The sequence below is a fragment of the Thrips palmi genome, unplaced genomic scaffold, assembly GCF_012932325.1.
Source record: "Thrips palmi isolate BJ-2018 unplaced genomic scaffold, TpBJ-2018v1 HiC_scaffold_17, whole genome shotgun sequence".
NCBI classification, from domain to species: domain Eukaryota; kingdom Metazoa; phylum Arthropoda; class Insecta; order Thysanoptera; family Thripidae; genus Thrips; species Thrips palmi.
Window position 1 is genome coordinate 4,019,428 of NW_023144626.1, and position 26,471 is coordinate 4,045,898.

Consider the following 26,471-nt stretch of genomic DNA (forward strand, 5'->3'; position numbering starts at 1 on the left):
GGGTGGGGTGGTTGGTTGCCGCGCGACGCGGGGCGGGCGTCCTGGGCGTCGCGGCGCGCCGTGTCCCTTCAGGCCTTCAGTCGGCGTCGTGCAGGAGCCACGGGAAGCTCGCCCCCGCGCCGCGAAGAGCGCGCCGTCCGCCCCGTCCCACCCTACCGCGGCCCGCGCGCTGCGCGCTTCGCCCCCCGCCCCTCGCGTAGTGCTCGCCGCGCGCGCCGCCAGCGCCGCCAGCATGGACTGACACGGGCCTTCCCTCTGGTCTGGCCTCCCCTCCCCACCCCGCTGCGCGCCGCGGGCGGTGCGGGCCATGGGTGCCATGGCGGTGCGTGTGTGCGTGCTCGTCATCGTGTTCCTGGCCGGCCAGGGCGGCCAGGGCCAGGCCGCCGCATACAACGCGTCTTCCAATGCAAGCGGGGGCCCCGGCGGGGGCCACGGCGGGGGGCACGCGATGGTCGAAGGCACGGGGCCCGACGGCTGGGTCAAATGCCAACCCGGCCTGCTGCTCCCCGTGTGGCGCCCCGACGAGGGCCTCGGGGTCGGCGACCGCGTGGCCAGGGGCTTCGCCTACCTATGCGCCCTACTGTACCTGTTCCTCGGCGTGTCCATCATCTCGGACCGCTTCATGGCGGCCATCGAAGTCATCACCTCCCAGGAGAAGGAGGTGGTCGTCAAGCAGAAGGGCAAGGAGAGCAAGATCGTGGTGGTGCGCGTGTGGAACGAGACGGTGGCCAACTTGACGCTCATGGCGCTCGGCTCTTCGGCCCCGGAGATTCTGCTCTCCATCATCGAGATCTGGGCCAAGAACTTCGAGGCGGGTGACCTGGGCCCCGGCACCATCGTGGGCTCGGCCGCCTACAACCTGTACGTCATCATCGCCATCTGCGTGTTCGTGATCCCGGAGGGGGAGGTGCGCCGCATCAAGCACCTGCGCGTGTTCTTCGTGACGGCGCTGTGGTCCGTGTTCGCCTACGTGTGGCTGTACGTCATCCTGGCCGTGACCTCCAAGGGCGTCGTGGAGGTGTGGGAGGCCCTGCTCACCTTCCTGTTCTTCCCGCTGACCGTGGGCACGGCCTACATCGCGGACCGGCGCCTGCTGTTCTACAAGTACCTCCACAAGGGCTACCGCATCAACCAGCACGGCATGATGGTGCAGGCGGAGACCGGCGACGTGGAGATGGAGAAGCACGTGGACGGCCAGATGGTGGACCTGGAGGACGAGGTGGAGGGTGACGAGGCCAAGGCGTTCGAGCAGAACCGCCGCGAGTACATCGCCTGCCTGCGGGAGCTGCGCAAGCGCCACCCCACGCTGGAGCTCAAGGCCCTCGAGCAGATGGCGCAGGAGGAGGTGCTGACGCGCGGCTCCAAGAGCAGGGCCTTCTACCGAGTGCAGGCCACCCGGAAGATGCTGGGCGGCTCGGACGTGATGCGGCGCTACAAGGGCGTGCACCCCTCCGAGATGGACCCCAGCGGCCCGGCCACCGGCCCCGCCCGGCCCGAGAACCAGTGCGCGCGCGTCTTCTTCAAGCCCAGCCACTACACCGTGCCGGAGAGCGTGGGCGAGTTCGAGGTGTCCGTGGTCCGCGAGGGCGACCTGGCGCCCACCGTGCTCGTGGACTACCGCACGGAGGACGGGTCGGCGCACGCGGGCTGCGACTACACCGGCGCGCAGGGCACGCTGCGCTTCACCGAGGGCGAGACCGTCAAGAAGTTCTCCATCGCGGTCATCGACGACGACGAGTTCGAGGAGGACGAACACTTCTACATCCGCCTGTACAACCTGCGGCTCGGCCCCGCGGACGACGCGGACGGCAACGACATCCGGAACAACCTGGGCGGCAGTGGCAGCCGCGTCCACGCCATGCCCGAGCTCGTCAGCCCTTCCACCGCCACCGTCATGATCCTGGACGACGACCACTGCGGCGTCTTCGGCTTCCTCGACAAGGCCGTGGAGCTGGTGGAGTCCGTCGGCACGTTCGAGCTCAAAGTGAAGCGCTTCAGCGGCTCCAGGGGCAAGGTGCTGGTGCCCTTCCGCACCGTGGACGGCACGGCGCGCGCCGGCAAGGAGTACGAGCAGCAGTCCGGGGAGCTCGTCTTCGAGAACAACGAGACAGAGTGAGTGTGCCGTACTGCCGGAGTGCGCCGTGAATCAACAGTTGTTGAAATGTCGCACGCGTTTCCCCGAGGTCGCTCGGCAAGCAGAGAGCAGGTCCCTCTCGCACTTGGGGGCGGTCCGTGTGGGTGCGAGAGGGACAGCTCGCCGGGACACCCCGCTCGGAATGAGCGTGCCCTGCCGCGGGCCGTCCGTCCAAGACAGCGAGGCAGGCAGGAAAGCTCTCTCGGGCTAGAATTTGGAGCCCCTCCAGCCCACCTGCCCCCGCGTTGTCTGCCTGTTTGTCGGGGGGATGGCGCGGCAGCAAGGGGAAAAAGGGACGGCCTCGCGAGCCAAACAGGCAGGCGCGTCCACATATTGACATTTATCGCCGGCTTTGTATTTGTTTGGTGTTTTAGAGCGTCCGGCTGGGTTTTGTTCACCGGGATGAGGGTTCGTTGGCACGTGTGGATACGAGACTAAAAAGAATTGATATTGGAAATGAAACAGAAACGAATAAAAAACAGGGGCAAACAGCCATGTTATTGCCGCGTTCCGCCTGGGGTGAAGGGTAAAGCACACCCATCTTAACTCGCCATACGCGCGACGAGCGCACCGAGGCGGGCACCGAGACAAGCAGTAAAACGTCTGTTTATCGCCGTGCGACTACCCAGTTCGCAAGGCTGTCAACGGATTATCGATTTATCGAGTATCAACAAGGCGGATAATTGATCGATTTGCTTGGAGAAATTGTTGATGTTGATGCAGTAATGCGCTTGTTCTTCTCATAAGCTCGGCGCGGGCCGCGGGGAGGCCCGCGGGGAGGGGTGAATAGTAGAAGCTGCTTACGCGTGCGAGAGTAAAGTAACTCTGCCGCCTTGGCTACCGAGCGGCGTCCCTGGGGACCTTCCGAGGCGCCCCGCGGCCCGGCGCTGGCGGGCGGAACCAGCCACCCAACGCGAAGCAGTCTTATTTTCCTGTGCCGCGGCCCCCACTCCCCATCCCCATTATCGGCCCCGACAAGCTTGAATATTTTTCGGCCAATCAGAGATGCAGATTCGACGAGCAGTTCGGCCGGCCGGCGAAAGACAAGCCAAGCCGAGGGCAAGCAGTGAAAGGGTGGAGTTTGCGCGCAGAACCAGCAGAACAACGGCGACCGAGCCTTTGTCCGGCCTTGGGGGAGGGGAGGGGAGGCCGGGGAAGTCCTCGTAGCGCCCCAGCTTGCGCAGGGCCCGGCCCAGGCCCGGCCCAGGCCGTGGGAAGTACCTCCCTATCAATGGGGTCATGAGCGTCGCGTTTACCAGGTCGGGAGCCCCCCACCCCTTCCCTCCCCAGGCAGCGGCCAGGCAGCGCCCCCGGGGCGGTAATGTAGACTACACATTGATTGTGCCATCAAGTTCGGCCATCGCGCGGCTTTGTTTGTTTGCCCGCTTTCTTTGCCGACTTCCGCTTGCGCCAGGCACACAGTGTGCACACACCCCCTCCTTCCTTTTCGCCGCACGCGGTTCGGAAAATGGATCGTCAAGTCGGAGATGGGAGGTGGCGGCCACCGCGGCCGGCGTCCTCCGCGATGCCCAGCACGTCCCGGCCTACCGCGGTAGGTTCATCGGGTGGACTCGAGCGAGGCTAGCTGGCGCAAGGCTGGCTGGCGCGAGGCTAGCTAGCGCCGGCGGGCGACGCGCTGGAGCGGATGGATGGACTGGCAAGCAAGAAAGCAGGCGAGCAGCGCGCTGCCGAGGCCTGAGTGAGAGTGATGCTTGAATTAAGGTTAGAAATGGAGGCGGCGGGCGCGGGGCGAGCACCTCGGCACGGTATGGCCGCCCGCCCCGCCCCGCCGCGGCCAACTTATAAATTCAGTTACGGCGCTTCCCCCTCCCCTCCCCCGCAAGGCGCTGCTCCGTTGCTCCGCGGCGGATGGCCTAAATAATCACGCTGCACACCTCTCAGATCGATGTGACCGGCGTGAGAAAATTCAGGCCGTCTCGCCTGCCTCGCCCCGACCGTCTTGGCAGTGCCGCGGCAGCGCTCGTGTGTCTGCCGGCCTGGCTGGGGGAGAGGGAAGGGAGGGGAGGGTAGATCCGTGGCTGTCACTCCGGCCCGGCGCCACGCCAGGGCGGCCAGGGCGGCCAGGCACTGCCGGGGCCGGCAGGCGAGGGCTCGCCAAAGACGCCCCAAACAGCCCCTCGGTTTAGACCTCCGGTTTGGCCGGCCGTCCGGTTTGGCCGGTTTTGGCCCTGCCTCGCCCTGCCTCCGGTTTGGCCCCGGACCAACAGCGCACTTACACCTCCCGGCATTACGGCGGGTCGCCGCGCCGGCTGGTTCCGGCCAAAGCAAATATTAATCTGTTTTGCGCGGGTCGCCCGCTCTAGTCTAGTCTAGCTCCTCTCCGCTGCAGTCGCTCCCAGTGGCGTGCCGGGCGTGCCCCGACAACGCAGCGGTGGCGGAGTGCGGTGCACTGCAGTATTTCGGGGGGAAGGGGGATGGGGTATGCCGGCCATCCCGGCCAGCTCGGTCCGCACCGGCTGACCGGACGGGTACCACCCATTACGAAAAAAAGGGGAAAAGAGCGCAGGAGGAGAAGACAGGCATTGTCGAGGATGGTCAAGGACGAGGAAGCGATTCAAGACGGGCAACTCTTTCTGAGTCGTGACGGCCCGGCCGAAGTTGGAGCGAGGGCACAAACTGACGGGCAAAGGGGTGGGGGAGGGTCGAGACCTGGTTCGAACGCCGTGGGCCGGCCGGGGCTGGCCACGCGGGCTAGGTACCGTGGAGGGTGGCGGAAACCAAGTCGACTGATTCTGAAAGTCGTCCGCGTCTCTCTCTCACCCAGGGGACGCCGTGTGCGTGCGAGAGAGACAAAGCGACGAAAACAACTTTCGGAATCAGTCTGCAGTCCGAGCCGGCGTCGACAGCCTGCGAGGCAGGCAATCCCGGTGGAGGCAACGCTCCGGCGTGCGCGCGTTGCCCACCTCGCAGGCGCTCGGCCGCCCCGGCACTGCACTGCTCGCCGCAGCACCGCGCGCGTCATGGAAGCCCTTTCGGAGATCGCCGACACGATTCGAGGAGGAGGTACCACACTGACCCAGTTGCAGCTCGGGGGTCTTTGCCTGCGAGGGCCCGGTACAGTGCGCGGACTCGCCTGCACGCCCCCTCTTTTTATATATTTCTCTCTCTCTCTATCTCTCTCTCTCTCGCTCGCTCGCTCAAACCACAGCACCCCTGTTGTTGCCGGATGTCCGTTCCAGAGACAGCGAAACAAAACCGGCGTTAGTGCGGATTCATATATGAATGGGGAAGGGGGGGGGGGCGGGGGGCGGTTCCACCCTCCCCCCCTCACCGCAGCTGCACCGCAGTGCATGCCTGTACGGCCGGATCTTTGTCTCTGTTCGGAAACGGGTGGCAGTCCACCGCACGTCCAAAACAGTGGCCGACGACAACTAGCAAAAAAAAATCTCACTCAACGAACGTTAATGTCTGTCTCTCTCGCGCCCCGAAGGGAGGCCCCGCGAGTGCGTGAGGGACCGATCGACGAAGGCACTTGTTCCCTATTGCCCCCGCTATTGACCCGCGCGTTTTTCACCGACCAACTAATCAATTCCGGGCGGGGAGAGAGAGCGTGCATGCGCTCGTGCGTGTGTGTAAGCGTGAGTGTGTCTGTGTGCGTGTGCCCGCCGGCGCGTGCCCAGCGGCCGCATCCAACGCCGAACAGCTGGCGGGGAAAGCAGTTTAATATTTTTTTCCCATTTCGCAAACCCACAACACAAAGTTCATTTTATTGTTTTTTAAGCGTATCTTTCTGAAACTCGGCGGGTTTTCCCTGTAGAGGTGGACGAGCCGTCCAACAACACACGTGGAACGTCAACAAAGGGACCGCGTCGCCCTTCCTTGTGCGATGGACTCCGATACCGGACCGGGCTGGCCGTGCCTTTCGTGTCTCATCCAATCGGCCAGCCATCAGAGGGACGGTGATGAAAGCGAGAAGGGGAGGGGGAGTGGGGGTCAGCTGGCGAAGGCGATCGGGGGAGGGACTCACGTCCAAGATGCCGAAAGGTCAGCCCGGCGCGGCTCTGCTGTCTCTCTCGCTCCCGCACGGGACGCCGCGGGAGTGCGAGAGAGACAGAGCGACGGAGCACTGTGCAGAGTCGCGCTGATCGGGGACGTGCCGCGGCGGCGCCCCTCCACTGCCAATTTGTCGGCCTTTCACGAGGCGTTCCTGCGAAGGCCGGAAGTAGATTACAGGGGCGGGGTAATTCGGGCGGCCCGCCTCGGAGGAGCAAGTTCAAAATTGAGCCTCCCTTGCTTACGCTGCTGCGCTGCTTACGCCCAGCCGGGCCGGCTGGCCGGAGTGCGCAGCGCGCGTCAAAGTTCCACGCGTGGCTGGGTTTAATTGTCAGTGTGCCGGGCAGGCGACCCGCGTAAGTCCTGGGCGCACGGGGTGTCGAATCCCCTCGCGTTGCCGCGCCCCACCCGGAGGCTGGCCGGCGAGGAGGGTTAGGAGGCCGCGACGCGACCCTGCACGGGCCATTGCGCAGCACTGCGCAGCAGCCCCCTTCCGGGACGGGCACTGGGGACGGCTACAGCGGCCGGCGGCAGCGCGCTCTGCGCCCTGCAGGGCTACTTAAACGGGAGGATCGCACGCGCTGCACCGGGGCCCTTCGTTAAAGATGGAGAGGGTCTCGGAGGCGTCGAGCTCGCTTACACGTCGCGGTACCCGCCCGCGGTGGCCGAGGCCCGGGCCGGGACACATGGTGCCTTATTCCTATTTCAGGCCTTCAGGCGACGCGCGGCCGAACCGCCTTTTAAATATTTCCCGCGCTCGTTCCCGCCGCCGCGATTTGATTGCTTTGGGCTGCTTCCGGGCAGCGGGCCTCTGTCTCTCTCACACCCCGACGGGGCTCCCCGTGAGTGCGAAAGAGACAGAGTGAGACGGCGCGCTGCTATTTACACGGCGGGCGCCACGTCACGTTGATTGAATTGAAGTTTGCATGTCCGCGTCGGCGGCATGGCCGCGTCGGCCGCGTGGCCCCCAAGCCAGCCAGACCCAGAGCCCTCTGAATATAGATCCGGGCCTCCATTGGTGTGTCTTTGTCTGGCCGGGCGGGCGGCGCGCGGCGCAGCGCCACGTCGGTAGGTGTCTTGCGCCCCTCCCCTCCCCCACCCCCTCCCCCTTTCCCCCTCCACGCCGCCGTCGCCCTCGCCCGAGCCAAATGAGTTCGAGTCGAAATAATCACGCTGAAAATGGCGTCCCATTTGGCCGGGGAAAGGGAATTAAGTGCAGCGAGGTGTGGGCCGCGCTGCCGCGTCCGAGGGGCCGAGGGGGGGGGGGAGGGGGGACCCGGCGGCATTGTTGTTCTTGACGGGCGGGGGCGGAGGGGGGCGGAGCGGGGAGGGAGCCATTTACGTGGTTATATCTCATTGTCAGTCCCTAATCTGGCGGGGATCGAACGCGCGGTGACTGTTCTACATCAGGACGGAGTTACCGCGAACGCGTCCTCGCGTGGCGCCCGTTGGACCTGGTCACGCTGCGCGCTGCGCTGTGTGCGTTCCGCGGAGGGCGAGGGCGGCAGGGCGAGGCTGGCGTGCTACGTGCTGCCCCGTCGGGGCCACGGGGGCCGCGGGGGTAACTGGGTCGGGGCGGTAACTTTGTGAGCGTGTGACTGGGGTAGTCGGTGATGCGGTGCAGCGCAGCACACTTTTCGACGCTGTCTCTCTCGCGCTCGCGGGGCGTCCCTTTGGGGTGCGAGTGAGACAGCACTGCCAGCCCGGCGGCCGGGTCGTCCTTGACCACGGCACGCCATGGCTGGCATGGCGGCGGCTCTTCCCCGGCGTGGTGCTGGCAGCCCCGGCAGCCCTGGCACGCTCCCAGCCGCAGCAGCAGCCCTGCAACTCTGCAGCCGCACGGCCTCCGCCAGCACCGCATGATGCTATCCTCCGGGCGGGGCGGGGCGGGGCGGGGCGGGGCGGCCGCCTCCCTCGAGCCCACAGGTCCGCTGCTGCCTTATCTGCGGCGTTCATCCCTCAATGTGGTCCAGTCCGGCAGCGAGGCAGCGAGTCCAGCCCGGCAGGCAGCAGGCGGGGCGGGGCCGAACGCGCTGACATGGCTGCGCCGGCTCGCTGCGTTCGCTGCGCCGGCTCGCCAGTCCGGCCCAGTGTCCAGATGGTGACGGAGTACCGTTCCAGGCTTCATCCCCCGGCCCGGCCAGCCGTTCGCCTGGAAGGGTCGGCGCGGCCTTGACATGACAGCTGGAATCAAGAGCCGCGTACGTCGCCGTCGTCCTCGTCGTCGTCGTGGTGCCCGGGCTGTCTAGCCCGCCCCTTTCCCAATGACAAACCGCCTTGCTCCGCAAAACTCGAGCGAGCCACTCCCTGCCACGCCTCGCCACGCCTCGCAGGCCGTGCTTCTGGTGGTCGAAACAAGAAAAGTCACTTTGCGTGGTGCACAGACCGCGCTGGCAGCAGGCAGGACTGCGGCGGCCCGGCCCAAGCGGATCAGGGGGGCGAAGGGCTCGAAGGGCCCGAAGGGCGCGGAAGCACACTAATAGGAAGCACGCCGGCTTTAAACTCGGCCTGCCGAGGGCAAAGGGGAGGGGGAACGGAGCCGAGGAAATTCCAGCGGGATTGCCTTGCAGTACAGCTTAATGCAGAAAGAGCTGCTGTGTTCGTGGCCCCTTGGGGGCACCACGACGAAGACGAAGATGACAACTTTTCTTTTCCCAGTGACTGGCGGCCGTGAGCCGCCGCTGACGCCCCGGCGACGCCCCGGCCAGCGCGCTGCAGCGGGCTCAACAAGTTCGAATAGAGTTCCCGGATTTATTGACTGTCACAGTGTCCGGGCAGTGATTGATTTACATTGTACCGACGCGCGCCCCGTCTGGCCCCGTGTGGCGCGGCTGTCTGGGCCGCCGGCCTGGTCCAGCGGGCTGCCACGCCACGCCCCCGTGTCGGAGTGCAGTTCCAGGCGGGGCGGGGCGCGGCGGGGTGGGCCGGGGTGGGTCGGCCCCCGCTCGCTGCTGGGGCCTCTAAACGGGGCGGACTTTAATCGCCCGGCCTTGTACGGAGGGCTTCGGGTGGCTCGGGGGGCTCGGGGGGCGGCCGGGCTCGGCTCGGGGCCGCGCTGCTGTGACGAGAGGCGGGGGAGGCGCGAGGGCCTCGGCGAGGGCGGGACGCGCCCGTCACTCCACCCCGTCACTGGGACTGGGCGGCCGACCGGGCGACCGACCGGGCGACTGGGTCATTAGCAGTGCCCCGTCATTCAAGACGCAGGATAAACACGATTGCGTTAACGCGTCCAGCAGTCCGGCACGCGGGCCGACAGGCCGCACGGAACGCCCAGCTGCGAAGGACACTGTCAGATAACACTGAAATAAAAAATTTAAACACGCGATGGGCTGGATGCAGTGGCCAAGGATTCAAGGCCGCGTCGTGAATAATAAAATAAAATAATCCGAGACGCGACTCGAACTCAGGCTACTAAAAATAATGGACGGGTGGATCTGAATCTGACCACGCGTGCCGAACGTTTCCATTGGCGCCAGCCACGCCTTCCGTTCCGACGGTGTAGGGGCGTGAAGGACGAGGTGACGGACGTATGCGCCACTTTGTCAGGCAGATTACATACCTCTGGACGGCACACTGTGTTTTAGTTTGCCCCGACCGCAGACCCCTGTCACGGCCGCCCTCGCCAACAAAGGCCAGCGCGACGCCCCCCCCCCCTCTCTCTCTCTCTCTCTCTCTCTCTCTCTCTCTCTCTCTCTCTCTCTCACACACAGACACACACAGAGGCGTACAAGCCGGGGCAATTTATCGCCCTGTGTACGACGCACCTGCCGCGTGTATTTATACCGGCATTCTTTGTTTTGCCGCGAGGGCGTCCTCATCGCGACGCCCCTTCAGCCCCCCTCCCCCCTCCCCTTCCGCGTCGCCGCTTTGGGCGCGAGAGGTTGAAGCGGTGGAGGGCCCTCGTCGCCGCCGTGCCGCCTGCTGCTGCGCCGCGATCCCGAACCGCCGTCTCTCTCGCACTCACGGCAGCGTTCCGGCGTTCCGCGCGGGTGCGAGAGAGACAGAGCGACTGCCTCCACTTGGGGGCGCCACTTGTTTCCCTCCCGGTTTTCAATTAATGCGCCGCGCAGTCAAGGAGGCGACAGTGGAGTCGCAGCTCGTCGCGGTGGCCGCGGAGTCTCGTCTTCGTCGCTCTGTCTCTCTCGCACCTAGACGGGACGCCCCACGAGTGCGAGAGAGACAGAGCGACGAAGACGACAGACCGGCCGTGCCCGCGCTGTGCTCCGCGGGCTTGTCTTGTCCGGCTTTCTGCTCGTGTTTACCCAAATTGTGCGGCGGTGTCGTCCGCACTGATGGCCGCCGCTGTCATGGACGTCATGACGTCACGGCCGCCACAATGGAACGCGGCAGGCCAGCCGGCTGCTCCCCTCCGGACTGCGCTCTCGACGCTCTGTCCCTCTCGCACTCGCAACGCGGCCCGCAGGGGTGCGAGAGAGACGGCGCGCCCGGACCCGGAGTCGGGGGACTTGACGACCGCCGGGCGGCCTGCCTCGGCAGCCTCGGCGCACCACACTGTCAGGCCGGGGAGGAGAAGGCACGGGGGTGGGGGCCACGGCCAGCATCATCTATAACCAATTAGTCTGCTTCGAGAGTTGTGAAGGTTGGGGGTGGGGATTGGCAACAGGTGGGCCCCGTAGTAGTACATCGAGTTTCGGTTAGAAACCACGCCAAAATTGATAGATTCGTCTAATTTGTGGGCGGGAAACTAAGTTGATTAAAATCGCTTCCGCGGCTGGGTATCGCGCGGAGGACTTTCTGGAGATTCCGATATCGCTGCGGCCAACTATTTTCAAACTGAAAACTCGCTGTTGCGCGCGGGAGAGCGCCTGGAGGGTAGGCACTCTCAAGACACGCATGTGTTGCACTCAGCCCGATTGCCTACCTCGCAGGCGCCTTGAGGGTAGGCACTCCCAACACACGCGTGTCGCGCACACGGCTCCATTGCCTACCTCGCAGGCGCTTGGAAGGCGCGCGGCGGAGGGTTTTTCGGCGGGAGTTTCGGCCAGAATGTCTCTCCCTCGCGACGGTTGTTTGCCTACCCGCTGGCGCCAATGTCGAGGGAGGACCGCCTCTTTGCGGACACAGCCGACACGGCGGGCCGAAACCGAAACAAATAGGCGGCGCGCGTGCTCATGTTTTATTGAGGAGGCACGGCGAATTCGGCCACCGGGCTGCCGGGCCGGGCCGGCCGGGGAAGACCAGCACCGGCCAGGCGCCGGGCCGGTGCCCGGTCCGCTCGGCTGCACACGTACCCGCTCTGTCCTGCCTACCCTCGTCCTCCTACGCGGCCCACCAGTCTCACTCTCCGTCTCTCTCGCACTCACGGGGCGCCCCGTGAAGGAGGCAGGACGACGGGACACCCCGCCCGGCCCGCACACAGCCTGCAGGGCCGGCCCGAGGACTCGCACTGTCCACTGGGCTCATTTCTTCCAGCCGGGAATCGCACGTGTCACCCCGGACTCGCCAGAAAGAAAGAGACAGAGAAAGAGAGGGGAAGAGAGGGGAGGGGCGGACGGACGCTCGGACTGAAGGTCGGGCCGGGCCGCCAGCCTTGACGTAAAAGTAATCTTGAGTGTATGTGGATGGTCGAAGCGGGCCGAAGGGGGAAGGGGTGGGGGTGCAATCTACGTGACGACAGACAGAACACCTTCCCTCGCCCCCCCTCCCCTCTCCCGCTCGTTCCGTCGGGGCTATCTCGCAGCAATTAGACGCCAGTGGCGCCGCACCGCTACCTGCCCCGCCAGTCCCGCGATAATACATGGGCCGGGCGACCCGACGTCGACGACGACGACGACGGCGGCAGAGAGCGTCGAATTGTTATTAATTTGCTGTTTTCCTGGCTGCCAGCAGATGGTCTTGTTCAGCGGGGGGAAGAAGGTTCAATTTCAGAGAACCAAATTGGCGGCGCGTCGGCGATGTTAGAGCGGCGTGATGACTCGGGGCTGCAAAGGGTGCGCAAAGGGTGCGGGGCGCGGGCACGGCGAGGGCCTTGGCGGGGGCGCGGGGCGCCGGGCCGCAGCGCAGTCGGGTACTTACTTATCCCCCGAGATAAGCATTACCCCCCACCCCTCTCTCTCTCTCTCTCTCTCGCTGCGGGCTCCTCGATGCCGTCTCGTCTTCCTCCGCGGTTACGGCAACGCGTGTTCTGCAAGCGAAGCAAGCGGAGCGGGCCGCTGCGGCGGAAGACTGATTCCGAGAGTCGTCGCTCTGTCTCTCTCGCACTCACTGGGCGTCCCGCGTAGGTGCGAGAGAGACAGAGCGACTCTCGGAGTCAGACTGCAGGGCGTCGTGCCCGCCGGGGAATGGGCGCGAAAAAAAATAAGCGTCTGCTTCACGCTTGGCGCTTCGCACGTGGTGATGGCCGCGGCGACGGCGCGTTCCAGCAGCTGGCTTATGGTCGACAAATGGCGGCGGCGGGAGGCGAACCCGCGCCGTTTTTCTCGGCGCCTCGCGCGGATAAGGGCGATGCAGAGCACCGCAACGATTTGCCCCGCTTTGGCTGCGAAGAAATAAGAAATCCGGTGGCGCCTCTCTGTTTATTTGTTTCTCGATATTGTTTCTGCGGCGGGGAAGAGACACAGCCGCGGTGGCTCCCGAGGCTCGATATGTTCGCCCTTTCCAGCGAGGACGGTGAGGCGCAGGCAGCCCCAAAAACGGTTCCGTCTCTCTCGCGACCCAAGGCGAAGGCGCGGGAGCGAGAGGGACAGAACGACTTCTTTTCGGAATCGAGCAGCTATGAGGCGCGGCGGCGTGAGCGGGCGACGTGGAGGCGAGCCGTTATGAAAAACAGGCTGTGTTATTGCCCGACGAACAGGGGCGCGCACTCGCTGATCATTGGCTGCGTCTGTGTGTGTGTGTGTGTGTGTGTATGTGTGTGTGTATGTGTGTGTGTCACTGCGAGTGGGACCGTGTAAACACCCGCGTCGTTCCTGCTATGCAAAGTTGGGTTCGAATTTGGTGCATCTGGTGAGCTCTTTTGCAGTGTCTCGGTAGCACACGCGCGCCGACTTCATGAAAAATGGAGGCGGAGGTGCCTGTTTGACGGAATGACGTCATCGCTGGGGCGTTCCCTGTGGATCCCTATGGGCGCTCCCGGGTGGCCCAGGGCGTGCCGTGCGCAAATCACGCAAATACAGGCCCCGCCCCGCCCCGCCCCGCCCCGCAACGACGCGCAATCATATTTTATTTATGACGTTGACTCTTGGTGAGGACGCGAGCGTGGGACGTACGGGTGGACCCGCCTCCACTGGGGCCGCCGCGGACGCGGACACCGAGGTCCGACCCGCTGCTTGACTTTAAAATCCAACGCCCATTCAACAGTATTTTTGTTGCTCCCATAGTTGATTTTAGGTGCGCGAGGCCGGAAGTGCCGAGATAAATTGTGGCGTTTCGGCCGTTCCCGGAAGGTTCCTCCGCCATTACGTCTCCCGGGCGACTGGCTGCACAGTGTGCCAGCGCCAGACGGACCTGCCGCTGAGCGCGTTTTTCGCGCTATTTCTTTGCGCCGCCCAAATGGCCTTGACTATCATCTTTATATGTATTTTATCTTCCCTTTTTTTTACTGTCCGCGTTATGTTTTTTTTTCTGCTGGTGTGAAGTGGAGTGCGGAAAACTAAACGCTGCCCCAAAAAATTACGCGCCGTCCGAAGCACTCCAGAGATGGCGGGACGGGAAGCGGCAGGCAGCGCTCTGGACTGACACCGCCCTGAATGCGAGGGAAACATTCAGTGCCTCGCGCCCCGCCGTGGAAATAACGAAATACTGCGCGCTTTTACCTTTGACGCGAGCACCGCCTTGCTGCGCGTTGCTGCGCCTTGCGAGGTGCCGAGCCGAGGCGGCAGTGCACGGCCTTGTTCAAACTGCACCGGCGAACTGGAGCAAGGCGGTGCCTGCTGCCGACGCCTCGCCCCGTGGACAGATTCCGAGAGTCGTTTTCGTCGCTCTGTCTCTCTCGCACCTTTACGGAACGCCGAGGAGTACGAGAGGGACAGCCCGACGAGTCTGCCGCCTCTGCCTCGCTCCAAGTGGGCAACTGCTGTTGGTGTTCGTTCTCGACCCAGGCCTCCACCACGATGACGATGTGCCGCGCCTCTCGCTGGGTTCCCCCGCCGCAAGTGTGGAGACGGCGGTGTGCTGTCTTTTGTCTTCCCCTTACTTCCCCGCCGTTCTGGGTCTGGAGCACTTCTCAAAGGCGGTGTGTGTATTCCGACGCGTGTCAGACCCCGCGAGGAACGCTGTCTGTTTTGCGTCTGAAAACAGGCCGTTTTACAAGTCTATCCGACAGTTTTCAGCCATTTCGTCTGCCTTAGGGCATTTTCTTCTACCTTCTTCCGCCTTGAAACATTTTCTTTCACCCTGAGATAATTTTCTTCTGATCTCATGAGTTTCTTCTGCCCTCAAAGCCTTTTTTTTTCCTGCCCTCGGAGCAGTTTCTTCTTCCCTCGAAGCTTTCCTTCCTGCCGCTGCCTCCGAATCCGGTAACGATGAGTTCCTGCTTTTAAAAATACAAAATCGATAGGCCGGGTGTGGAGCCACAAAGCCGGACCGGGGCCAAATATAAAAGCCGCGTAGGGGAAGGTCGCGCCCCGCGGCCCGTCGCCCCGTCTCTCTCGCACCCCAGCGCGACGCCCCGCGAGCGCGAGGGAGACGGCGCGACGAAAGCACTCCTGAAGCCGCCCCCCCGGACGAGTTTGCTGGACTCCTTTACATCGGGCTGGCCGGAGAGAGGCCTGGAGCCACTTTGAGAAGCGCCGGGCTTAGCCCCGAGGCGTTCCCGTGCGTAGCGCCGTGCCGCCCCCACCCCGCCCCCACCCCGCCCCACCCCGCCCCCACCCCGCCCCCACCCCGCCCCCGCATCTGAAAGTCTAAACGGACGGGGCGCCGTGTTTTGGCTGGAAGCATGGCTGGGGCGTGTTGGGTGGGGGCGCGCCCAGCGCCGGCCCAGGGCATGGCCAGGGGGCCGTCGGGCTGTCGTGTGGCGCGACCTAAGGACGCACGTTGACCAGCCCGCCAGCAGTGTAGTGGAATCGGCTTCCCCCTCCACTGTCGACGCGCAGAGGAGTCGCCACGGTTGACGTCGCCTAACTTCTAGTCTAGTCCGGGCGTGGCCCCAAGTTCCTGGCAGCAGTGATTGCGATTGTTTTCGCTGCACCGCTGCTGCTGGCGGGGCTGGCGGGGCCACGCGGCGGCACCAGGGCAGTCACCTGCTGGGACTAGGCCGCGGGGGAGGGGCCCCGCACAGCCAGCTGCCATCGTCGCGCTGTCTCTCTCGCACCCCTACGGGGCGCCGCGTGAGTGCGAGAGAGACAGAGCGACCGAGGTACCGAGGAACCATTATTCGACATCAGCCTGCCGGCCCCGCGTGGGGCCCCGCGTGGGGGGCGCGCGCCTACAGGCGGGGGCAAAGGTCGCGTCGTGGGGGCAGGGAGGCCGGGGGCCCCATCGGGGGCATCGGGGCAGGCGGGGGGTGGCGTGGCGCCTTCCGGGGCGCGGGGGCTTCAGGTTCAGGGTGCGTGCTTAAATACCGTGCCCAGAGGGCTGCCAGAAGACACCTTCCAAGCCCCAGCTGTGAAGGAGCCGGTTGTAAACATGAGGAAAGGCAGCCGCAAGCCGACTTGGCATTGAACGTTAACCGGACAAACAGTTCCTTCAACCATCGACTTCGAAAAGTTATCATCATAGAAATCCATTTTTTCCACCCCATTTTTACGCGCACCTCTCCCCGTGATTGCGGTTCCAACCGACTGTTGGTCTCCTTGATTACCTTGCAGTGACCTTTCGCATTGGGGAGGCGGCTCGGCTTCCCTTCCCCTCATTGCGATTTGCCGTAAACAGGGGTGGGCGGGAGTGGGGAGGCCCGGCCCGATATGTCCCGTTATGTCGACAACGTCCTGCTGCCGGCCCAGCGGGCCCTTCAGGCCCGAGCCTCCAGCAGGCCATTGTGTGTGCCTTGTGGCCTAGCCTGCCCTCCCAAAATTTGAAAGAAAGGGATATTTTAGGAATTCTGGTTCCTACAAATTTTCTCAGTGTGGGTGTTGTGTTTCCCCCGCCGAGACACTGCGAACACAGTACTACCTCAGCGAGGATAGCGGCTCAGCCCTGCCTTGCTAATCCGTCCCAGCAGAGGCAGAGGTCTTGGAGCCCTCCAGCCACCAGGGCATCAGGGCGAGGCCAACTTCCGACCCCAACTCCTCGCATCGTTATCGACATGATTGCGAGACAGAGGAAAGTTTCGGGCCGACGTGGGGGTCCAGCCTGAAAATAAAGGGTCCCTGGGGTTCGGAAGGGCCCGGGCCACCCGAAGGGCGCGTGTTTCGTACGGGCTGCACCGAACGTTTTGGCAGCGCGCCGACCCTCTGTGGACGTTATTATCTAATTTCAATCAGTCGGGCTGGTGAAGTCGAAGTACACTGCGTTGGCGCCATGCCACGCGGCGCCAGTGACTGCCTTTCCGTGGACTTCGGGGACGGACTCTCGGCGAAACGCCCGTCATCGGACATCACAACACGCAGGGAGGCGTGTTGGCCGTCCGAAGGAAGAAGACGCGTCGCGCCGCGCGGCCGCGTGTTGAGCGTGGCTTCTTTTAGCGACCGCCCCCTGGGCCGCCCTGGGCCCGGGCCTGCCGCGTCCTGCCGGGCCCCTGGGACAGTGACCCAAATATAGCACGCGCTGCCACGCGGCGGCGGGGGCGAGTGCTGTCCAGGCTACACGGAGCGCGACACGGAGGGACTAGGTGTGACGGCACGGCGGCAGTCTCGCTGGGCGTGCAGGACACAGCCCCCTGGGGGGCCCCTGGACGCGCGGCCCTTGGGGGCCCCGCCCAAGCTAGAAGACCGGCGGAGGCGGTCAGAATCCCGGACTGATTTCGAGCGCCAGAGTCGCTAAATAGGACTCGAAAGGAACGTGTGACCCCACCGATGGATTGCTCTCCGAACGAGGAATCCATTGGTGGGGTCACACGTTCGTTTCTAGGCCTGTTAAGCGACTCTGTAGCTCAAAACGCGTCTAGAGTTTTGGCCGCCTCCACCGGTCTTCGCGCTGGGCGCCCGCCTGGGCCCGCCAGCCCGCCAGTCAGGCCGTACCGGCTCTTGCCCCGCACACAACACAACTCCGTGTAGTCGATCCGTGCCAAGCCGCGCCGGGCCCCCGCCAAGGTAGGCAAGCCGCACGGCGCCACGCGCCCGGCCCGGCCTGGCTGCCAGGCCTCGCCACGCCGCTGCAGGTGGCGGCGAAGGGCGAAGGGCCCCGCCGCGGAGGAGGGGGCCCCGGAGGGGGCAGGGGGTGGCAACGGCTGGGAAATCCGCAGAAAGCGTTTCGAACTCTGACGGATAGATGAGCGCCACGGGACGCCGCCCCCTCCCCCTTCCACTCCCCGCGCCACCCTCATCCCATCTCCCCACCACTACACTACAGCCATTCTGTATCGAAAGTGCGTGGTGTGCGCAGTGTGCGTATCAGCCAGTCGCGCCACCATCCGTCACCTGTCAATTAGGCAAACCGTCGACTGCCCCCCCCCCCCCCCCCACACACACAGAGCAACATCGCCGCCTGCCGTTACACGTGCCCCTTGGGTCATCCCTTGAGCTAGTCATGACGCGTCGTGTTCGATTTCCATCAAGGCGCCCATGTTGGTTCGGCCCGCCAGGACTGCCTAGCCAGGCCTAGCCTCCCCCTGCGGGCCTGCTCTGCCCTCGCCTCCCCCAAGCTCGCGGTCTTCGCCAAAGCGGCCGGAGCGCCGAGCTGCTCACTGCTCTCGTCGCTCCGTCTCTCTCGCACCTACACGGGGCGCCCCGTGAGTGCGAGAGAGACGGAGTGCTTGGCCTGCTGCGCCAGGCTGCGCCGAGCCTAGTGGAGCTTTGCGGTTCAACTTCGGAGGAAAACCGCCGCTTGCCGACACGGCCTTCTGGGGCACGGCGGGGCAGCAGCGGCGCGGCGCAGTGCGGGGCGCCCAGACAGCCGGCAGCTCCCTCCACACGAGTTGAAATTCGTGCCGACTTGGTGCTTCGTCGCTTTAGTGTTCTGCTTACCTGTCCTTGCCCTTGGCCCCCGCGGCCCTTGCCAAACTCCGTCCCAAGCTGTGGGAACGAACTGCCCCGGTGGCGCCCGCGAACTACTACCCCAGCAGGGCCAGCAGGGCGCCCCGACCCGCCGCGATTCCGGGGGGTCGTTTCGCCTCTCTCTCTCTCTCTCTCTCTCTCTCTCTCTCTCTCTCTCTCTCTCTCTCTCGGCCAAGCGACGCTTCGGAGTCGGCCTGCTGGCGACGCAGAGCCCGGCTCAGCCCCTCCGGCCCCGCCGGGCCCCGCCCCCTGCACTCTTTTGTTGTATCCTTTCTTACTGCGCGGCGCTTCCCCTAAGTTACTTTACTTTCCTGGATGACAACTCCGGCTTTTCGGGGCGGGGCGGCCTCCGCGCCGCGGGGACTCGAACCCGAGCCCTCCAGACCGCGCCCCCCGGCGCGAAGGGTCCGGCCGAACGTCCTTCCATTACCTGAACCCGACCTCCTCCAAACAACTAGTCATAAAAGGGCGTGGCGTGGCGGGGCGCGGCGGGGCGCGGCGGGACGAAGTCTCACGTGTCGGCTGCAGCAGTCTGGGGCGGGGCGGCGCGGGGCGGCCAGTGTTTGCTTTGATCGCGCCACTTTTGCCCCCCCCCCTCCCCCTCCCGCAAATTGGCTACCGCGCTTCTTGCTCCGAGCGGGATTACGGCGCGGTGATCCCGCTGGGCGGGGCGGCCAAGCTAGCGAAGCCGTGTCGAAGCGGTGTGGGAATGGAAAGTCATCAAGCGTGCGCATGGCTGTGTGCGTGTGTGTGTGTGTGTGTGTCAGGACTGAGGCAGAGCAGGGAAGCGGGTGAAAGATTTTGATGGTGTGTGCGCGCGCTTTCTGGTGGCGTGGTCAAAGGAAGTAATCCGAGTTAGTGAGTTGGCGGACGTAGCGAGCCGCGTCGCGAGTCAAATAAAAGGTCGGCGGGGAAGCCCCCGGCCCGGCGTGCTGGGTGGGTGGGGAGGCCCTCGCGGTGATTTTTCCAGCCGCTGTCGCGGCAGCCGCAGCCCCACTGCCATTGGAAACGCGTATACAACTCGGATTGGGCCGACGACGTTGGAAACGGGGCGGTCGGCGGAAGGGGGTTGGTTAGCCCCCCCCCCCCTTGCCGATTCTGCGGCCTTATTTCCTTGTTCCTTCAAATTGGCTCCACGGCGGTTAGGTGGGGCTGGGGGGGTTGGTTATAAGTGGATGGTTTTCGACTATCGTGACCGGCCTCCGCCTTGTCGAAGGCCGCGGGACATGCTAGACCCGCCACGCAGTGCCAGCCCTCGATGAGATCCGTTCGGGCCGCGGCCGAGACGACGGGGACAGGCACTGCGTCACGACCTGACGGCCCCGCGGCACAATTCGCGAAGAAAAGCACGCCAACCTTCGACGGGAACGCTTCCGAAATGTTCCGGACGGCGTCAACTCCGCGCGGCGTAAAAATAATAAAATGGAAAGCAGCGCGTGCGGGGCGTGTTGTTCCGCGGAGGTATCGCAACAAGTTTGCCGTTGCTGCGCGGGGCTGCGCGGGGCCGGCCGTGCGGGGGTGGGCGTCGTGGGCGTGGCATTTGCGTGGAGGCCCAGGGCGGCCAGGGCGGTCCAGGCTTGGCGTGCGCGCGGCACTCAGCCTGGGGCGCGACCGCGGGCGCGGGGGGGGGGGGGTCCACCACCGGGCCGCGCCGCCCCCCAAACCCGGCAGGGCGGCGCGCTGTAATAGCCACCGTGCCGCCCGGCCGTCGCCTTTGCCCACCTTGCCGCGCTCGCTGTGCCTCGCTGTGCCTGGCTGCGCCGCACGCACACCGGACCTCTTTTGCGACCCTTTTAGGTTGATACAAATCCCGCTCGGCTACCTCTCGTTCGCCCTTTTTCTTTCCCCCTTTTTCACCCTCGCGGTCCCCTGATGAATGTAAAACCCTTTTTTGTGTTTGCCGCTGCTGTGTGTGCGCGCGCGCGCGGTGTGGTGCGCCTCGCGTGTATGTGTGTGTGTGTGTGTGTGTGTGTGTGTGTGGATGTCGTCGTTAGTAGTAGTAGTAGTGTTGTGTTTCCGAACCTCACTCGGGAATGCGAGACGTCTTGTCGGCCCGGAGTCCCGGGTGGGTCCCGGTCCTGGTCGGGGCTCCGTTTGTGTGTGTGTGAAGGGGTGGGGGTGGGAACCGTGATCGTGCACGTAATTACGTGGCTGCTGCCGACACGGCACCGTGTCTGCACGCTGGAGAACCCCTAAACCTTTTCCCTCACCTGCTAAAAGGTCAGGGAAGGGCTGGAAAACTGAGGGAGGGGCCCGAGTCCTCCCCCGCCGACAAACGCTCCCTGCTTTTCGCATTCGCAGTGTACACCATTAAGGCTTCGGTTAAAATTACACTTCAGCCAAAGTGGTGGGCAATTTTGGCGGGCGAAATGGTGTCGCTGCAAACTTGCGGGGGGGATAACTCGCTTGTATTCCTCGCGCCACTCGTCCACCGCACTCCTTCCTTACTAGTGCTGTCGCGTGAGGGCGGTGATCCCCCAGCCCCTTAACGCGCTTCGCCAAGGTCGTTATTTCTCCGGACGCTGAGCCGCGGAGAAAGACGCTAGCAAGGCCGCCGCAGCAGACGAAAAAAGAAACTCGGCTAAATCACTCGACGGCGCGGCTCCTCGCGACGAGAGCGCTCTAATTTAAAATCCACCCCCGCCTAATATGGGCAGCGCAAGAAACGGACCGTGAACCGCCAAAGGAAACCACCGCGCGGCGCGGAAAGTTCTTATACTTCAATCAACATTGGCAGACGCCGCGACGCCGCCGGATATGGCGCGCCACGCCCGCTCCGGGGAAGTGCTCAGTTTCGTGAGGATTCCTGGAATGAGGAGATCGCTGGAAGGATTCCTGGAAGCAGGAGATGAGTTTACTGTGGATCCGATGCCGTACTGCTCTCTCTAGGCGCCTGAAAGATGTCTACCCGGAAGCGTCAATGGGCATATTTAAGTAGTCTGTGCCCACTCGCCCTTCACGGAATTGTAACCAACTGTGTTAGGCATGAGAAAAAAACACGGTAGTGGGATAAGAGGCCAGGTATTTTTGAGCAGCATTTTCACCGGCGAGGGTTTTGTCTCGCCGAGAGGCTGCCTCTCTGCGGCGACTGGATATTGCCCGCAGCCTGCCGCCTTCAGCCAACAACAACGAGTTGGGCAACCTCCAGAACGCGTCCTTCCATCGGCGAATTTCCGCAGTGTGTGTAGCCAGTTCCAGCTGCACTGGCCTGCACACGTGTCAGCAGCTGTTGAGTCGTGCACTAATTGCTGCCCATGCACTGTTACGGTTGGCGGCTGCGCAGCACACTGCCCGAAAGGCTTGCTGAACGACACGCGTGCAATTCAGCATCGCCCTCTTCCTAAACGGTCCTTGTAAATTCGCGTTCTTTCGGGTACATTCTCTCTGTTCTCAGTGAACAATCAGAATAATTCGCACCGATTTATTTGCCGGCCTCGCATAAATGCATGTTAATGCGCAAGCGTTTTCGATGGCTTCATCGATTGGAGTTGTTTTCCCCTCCTGGTTTCTAGTGTGCGCCCGCCTGCCCGCCCGCCCACCCGGGGCTCTCCAAAGTATTGGTAGAACGGTCCTCGGTTATGGTGATTTTCCTAAAAGGCACCTTTGCATAGTGATTGACGTGCCGGTCGGCCGGCCAGGCCCACGATTTTCTGTTATTCTTCTGCCATTTCTACGGACTGCCAGCCGCGCCTCGCCACCGATGGCGTGGCGCTACGTCTCGCCCCGCGACTCCGAAGCCCCGAAGGCCCCGAAGGCCCCGAAGGCCCCGAAGGCCCCGAAGACTGACGTTTTCATTAGAGCCCCATCCGGTCATGCGATGCTTGCCGTACTTGCGAGCACTGCAGCGCCTGGCTGAGCAGGTCGCATCGCAAAGTGAAGCGAACCGGGCCCTTGACCGGCGAGGCGGCGGGGCGAGGCACGGTGCAGCGAGGCACTCTGGGACCCTTTATATGTCTCATGACCCCGGGCCAGGACTCGGCGAGCATAAAAACGGGCCGGGCGGGGTTAACTAAAAGGGAATGAAGTTAGCGTGAGCCCACCTAGGGCTGTAAAAAAGGAGAGAGAAAGGTCGGCGAGCGTGTGTAGCCGCGGCGTAGCTGGGGGTGGCGGCGCTACCTCGTTGGGCCGCTATCCGGCCGCGGAATCTGGCCAAGTTAGACCGCGGGTGGCAGACCGCGAGGAATCCCCGGGAACCCTTCGCGTCCGAGCCAGACCAGCGCGACAACGATAAGCCGCAACTCCACGGCTATCGCCGAGGTTCGCGCAAAAGGTGCCGATAGGCAAAGTCCCGAAAGTCCCGTCTTGAGAGCCGGTGTGGAAAGCAGACGAGTCCTTGGGCGCTGGGTGGCCGGGCCGGCCGTGGAGTGATGAGCGCTAGCGGGTCAACGGGAGGGCCCTTAACGGGAAACAAAAAAAAGAGTCTAGGAAGGAGACTCCATCGCGAAGCGGAAGAAAGCGGAGCCTCTTTATCGCGGTCTTATTTCTGCCGAGTGCATTGTGCAGCAATTAGGGCGGCCGGCACCTCGCGGAACGGCAAGCACAATGGCGCGGGGCGCGTGGGCCGAGCGCGGCGCCCATTAAAACCGCCTCGGTCGATTTCTTCATCCCGTTTTCTTTCCGCGACACAGTCGGCGCTGCTGGCTTTGCCGCTTTGAGCGGTAAGCGCCCCCCCCCCCCTCCTCCCGCCGCTGACGGCGCTGACACGACGCGGGCGCGCAGGTCGCCCACCCTCGTGACTAAGGTCAGCGTGTGTTACACTGTTACGTCAGCTGGGCCTGGCGGCGGCGCGGCGGGGCGGCGGGGTCGTTGCAGCCATCAAGAGTTTGTCAGCGTGCCAGGCGAGCCGCCGAGTGACGCCGTCTTTCTTTTATTCTGTTCGGAGGGAGATGAGACACCCCCTCCCCCTCTACTCTAGATACTCCCGACGCGTGTCCCCATTGGCTGACGGCGGTGGCGGCGACACATCGCAAATACACAACACAGATCCGAAGCGCGGAGCCACGGCGGAGCCGCCAGCCCCAGATGGCCTTCAAGCACACCCGCGCACCACTATGTATCCGGCCAGCTCCATCATCCGGGGAAAAGGGGGGGGGGGCTCGGACGAGCCAACAGTACCACCACGTGAAACCCCCGGGTAGTGGCAGCGCCTCGGCAGTACTGAGCAAAGTGGGCGCCCTCGAATGCACCGCCGCCAAACGGATAATATTGGTTTTTGCGTGTGGTCCCATACCAATGCACGCCACACACACGCGCCGACTCACACAGACCAACTTACGCATACAAACTCACGCACACACATCCCTTCGCGTCTTCCGCACACGTGGCCGTGGCGCACGTCTTTGCTTTCGTACACACACACATGGACGCTCACACACACCTACACTATCTCACATAGACACGTGCTGTGGCGCGGCCCTGCGCGGCCAGAGATCGCGGCGACGCTGGCGGCACCGGCGCTCACCACAGGGAATTCTTGAACCACCGCCAGGCTGCAGTCACGCCCCCACGCGCAAAATATACAAAGCACACACACACTCGCACACGGACAGACAGACAGACAGGCAGACAGACTCCTACAATCTACCTCGGCGCTAATGCCGAGACGACGCGAAAATCGGGCAAACGACGAGCTTCGCGGGGACCCTCCTCTCTCTCTCTCTCTCTCTCTCTCTCTCTCTCTCTCTCTCTCACGCACACACACACGCACACTCGCGCAGACAGACGGCAGGAACAAGACAGGTGTGGTGGACGACGGGCGGGGATTCCGTGAGATGGCTCACGTCCGCTCGAATTGAGACAAATGCTGGGCTCCGCGCTCCGCGTGGCTCGGCGCGGCTCGGCGAGGTTCCGCGCGGCCTGGTCGGCTTCCCTCCGCCTCGAGTCGCTTTCTCGGTCTATTTAGTGGCCTTGCCCGACGGGCTGGGGCCTCGGCGCGGCCTGGCCTGGCCGGCCGGCCTGCCCCCTGCCTCGAGCCTCGGGCCCTGCCTGCCCACCATGAGACCCTCTCTGAGCCCAGCCTGCAGTGCTGCCTCTTCCCTCGCCCCCTGGGCCCCCTGGCCCCCCCTTCCCCGCCACTATATTTAGCCTCTCGCTGGTCGCCCCCCTTCGCCCTGTCCCCGGCAGACACCTGGCTGTGCCGTCGTACGGCTTGAGAAGACCGATAAGTTTTTTGCAATTCACCAGCAGCAGCAGCAACAGCAGGGTGGCAGGGTGAGGTAGGCCATGGCGGGGCGCCGGGCGTAGCCGGGCGCACACACACACATGCACCACGTACACAGTCACATGTTGACACGCACACCGCGCCGCGCAAGCCCAACTAAGCCCGCGGGGGTGGGAGCCCTTCGGGGACATTAATCGTGGCTTTTTTCCTGAAACGCCCGCGTAAAAAACAAGAAGCGACTCCCGTCTGCCTTCCCCTGCCGCGGCCTGTCCCGTCTGCTTGTCTCCTTTCTGGCGCGAAACGCGGAGCGCGAAAGCCGGGCGTAGCGTGTGGAGGGCCTGCCCCCCGGCCCGCCCCCACCCCACGGCCCACGGCGCGGCCCGCGGCCGCCAAACTCGAGGGACAAGTTTGATTCGCGCGGAAAAACGGACCCTGCGCCGCGGCGCTGCGCAGAGTCCGCAAAAATGAGGCGCGCGGAGGGGCGACGGCTTCGCGCTGCTTCGCGTGGCCCGCGGACCGGCCGGGCGTGGCGACGTGGCGACGGCCGAAGTTTGGCCGCCGCTCAGGCGCTCTGTATGCATGAAGTGCCGTGGCCGATGCGCCGCGCCGCCGTGCCCACCAACGCCGTGCCCGCCACGGCCGCCACCAACATCATGTTGTCATGTCGCCGTGTTTCCGTCCTTCTTTCCCCCACGTCACGACCACTCCGAAGTTGGCTGGGGTTATCGCACGGCGCCGCACGGCCAGGGGGACCGTTTCCCTGCGTCCCTGCACCGCCTGCACTGCAACGGGGCCAGGCCTGCCAAGCCTGCCAAGCCCGGCGACGCGGGGCCCGGCCTGCCCGGCCCGGGCTCGCTCGGGCCCCTAGAGGCTAGAGGCGGTCGCAGCCCCCCCCCCCTCCCCCTTCCCCCTTGCCGCCACGGTGCCGCGCAAACGCAACACACTGCAAGTTATTGCTACCGTGGCCCCTGCGTGGTCCCAGCGTGGCGACCCGTGTTGGCCCGGCCTGGTTCGCTCTTCATCCCCTCGCCGCCCCTCCCCCCCCCCCCCCCCCTGACTGCGGCTGACCGCGCCATGCGTGTCTGCTGCATGTGCAGCCAAAGGGGAAGAGGTTAACGAAAATTTATTTCCCGCCAACACCGTGCGGCGGCCGAGGGCCAATTTGTAACGCTAACTACCACATCCATTGCCACCAACCGCGGCAAAGCTGGGAGCCAAAATACCTTCGGCCGGCGGCGGGATTCGAACCCAAGCCCCCGCGGTGCCTGATTCATGGACCGTCGCTGGAGCCCACGCGGCTATGGATGGATAGTGAGTCAGTTGGAGAGCACGTCTGCCCAGGTTGGCGCAGGGTAGCCAGGCCCGGACTGCATAACCAGGGTAATTCAGTCCCCAGCCCACGGACGCGCCCCGCCCCGCCCCGCCCCCCGAGAACAGGGAAAGGAAAGACGTTTGTTACGCTGCCATTCTTCTCCGGTGGCGCGCCGTGGCGGCCTCGGCGACGTGCTGCAGCGCCAGTTCCTCCTGGCGGCTCTCCGACGCGGTGGCGCCGGCCATGGCCCTGCAGACTGATTCCGAGGGTCGTCGCTCTGTCTCTCTCGCACTCATGGGGCGTGCCGTATGGGTGTGCGAGAGAGACAGCGACGGGAACGACTCTCTGAATCAGTCTACTGGCGGTGGAGGCGGCGCTCCGCTCGGCGCCGTGCCACTGGGAGCCGCCACCGCCCCGCCGGTGTGGTTGGCCGGAGGCAGACCGCTTGAGCTGTAGCGGAATGTTGTGGCCGTCAAACAAAGGCGGGGTGGGGCGTGGTGGGGCGTGGCGGGGCGGGGCGCGGCGGGGGCAGTTATTCCTGGTCGCGATGAGCCGGCCATTGTCAGCAGGGGGCGGCGCGGGGGCGGCGTGGCGCGGGGGCGGCGCACGACACGACAAGTTACGCGACAATGGCCGGGAAAGTACCGGGAAGGGAAGACTGTCAAAAGCCGGCGACGAGTTTGGGCGCGCGGCTGTTACTCCGCGAGGGCCCCGCGGGGCGTTACGTGAGTCTGCTTCCCCGCCTCCTCGACACCTGCGCCAAGTTTACGCTCGCGGCGAGGCGAGTCCCCGGCC

The 26,471-nt window shown here is 64.5% G+C and overlaps 1 protein-coding gene across 3 annotated transcripts in view; it reads left to right on the plus strand.

Annotated features, from left to right (window-relative positions):
• The first annotated feature begins 222 nt into the window (after window positions 1–222).
• The window catches only part of LOC117644151 (sodium/calcium exchanger 3-like), a 64,617-nt gene continuing 38,368 nt past the window's right edge, over window positions 223–26,471 (plus strand). The window contains exon 1 of one of the 3 annotated variants that reach the window (XM_034383416.1): window positions 223–2,112. In XM_034383416.1, the coding sequence (XP_034239307.1) occupies window positions 308–2,112 (1,805 nt within the window). In that variant the 5' untranslated portion in view covers window positions 223–307. The remainder of the gene's footprint in view (window positions 2,113–26,471) is intronic. The other 2 variants (XM_034383417.1, XM_034383415.1) reach the window with 2 other exon arrangements.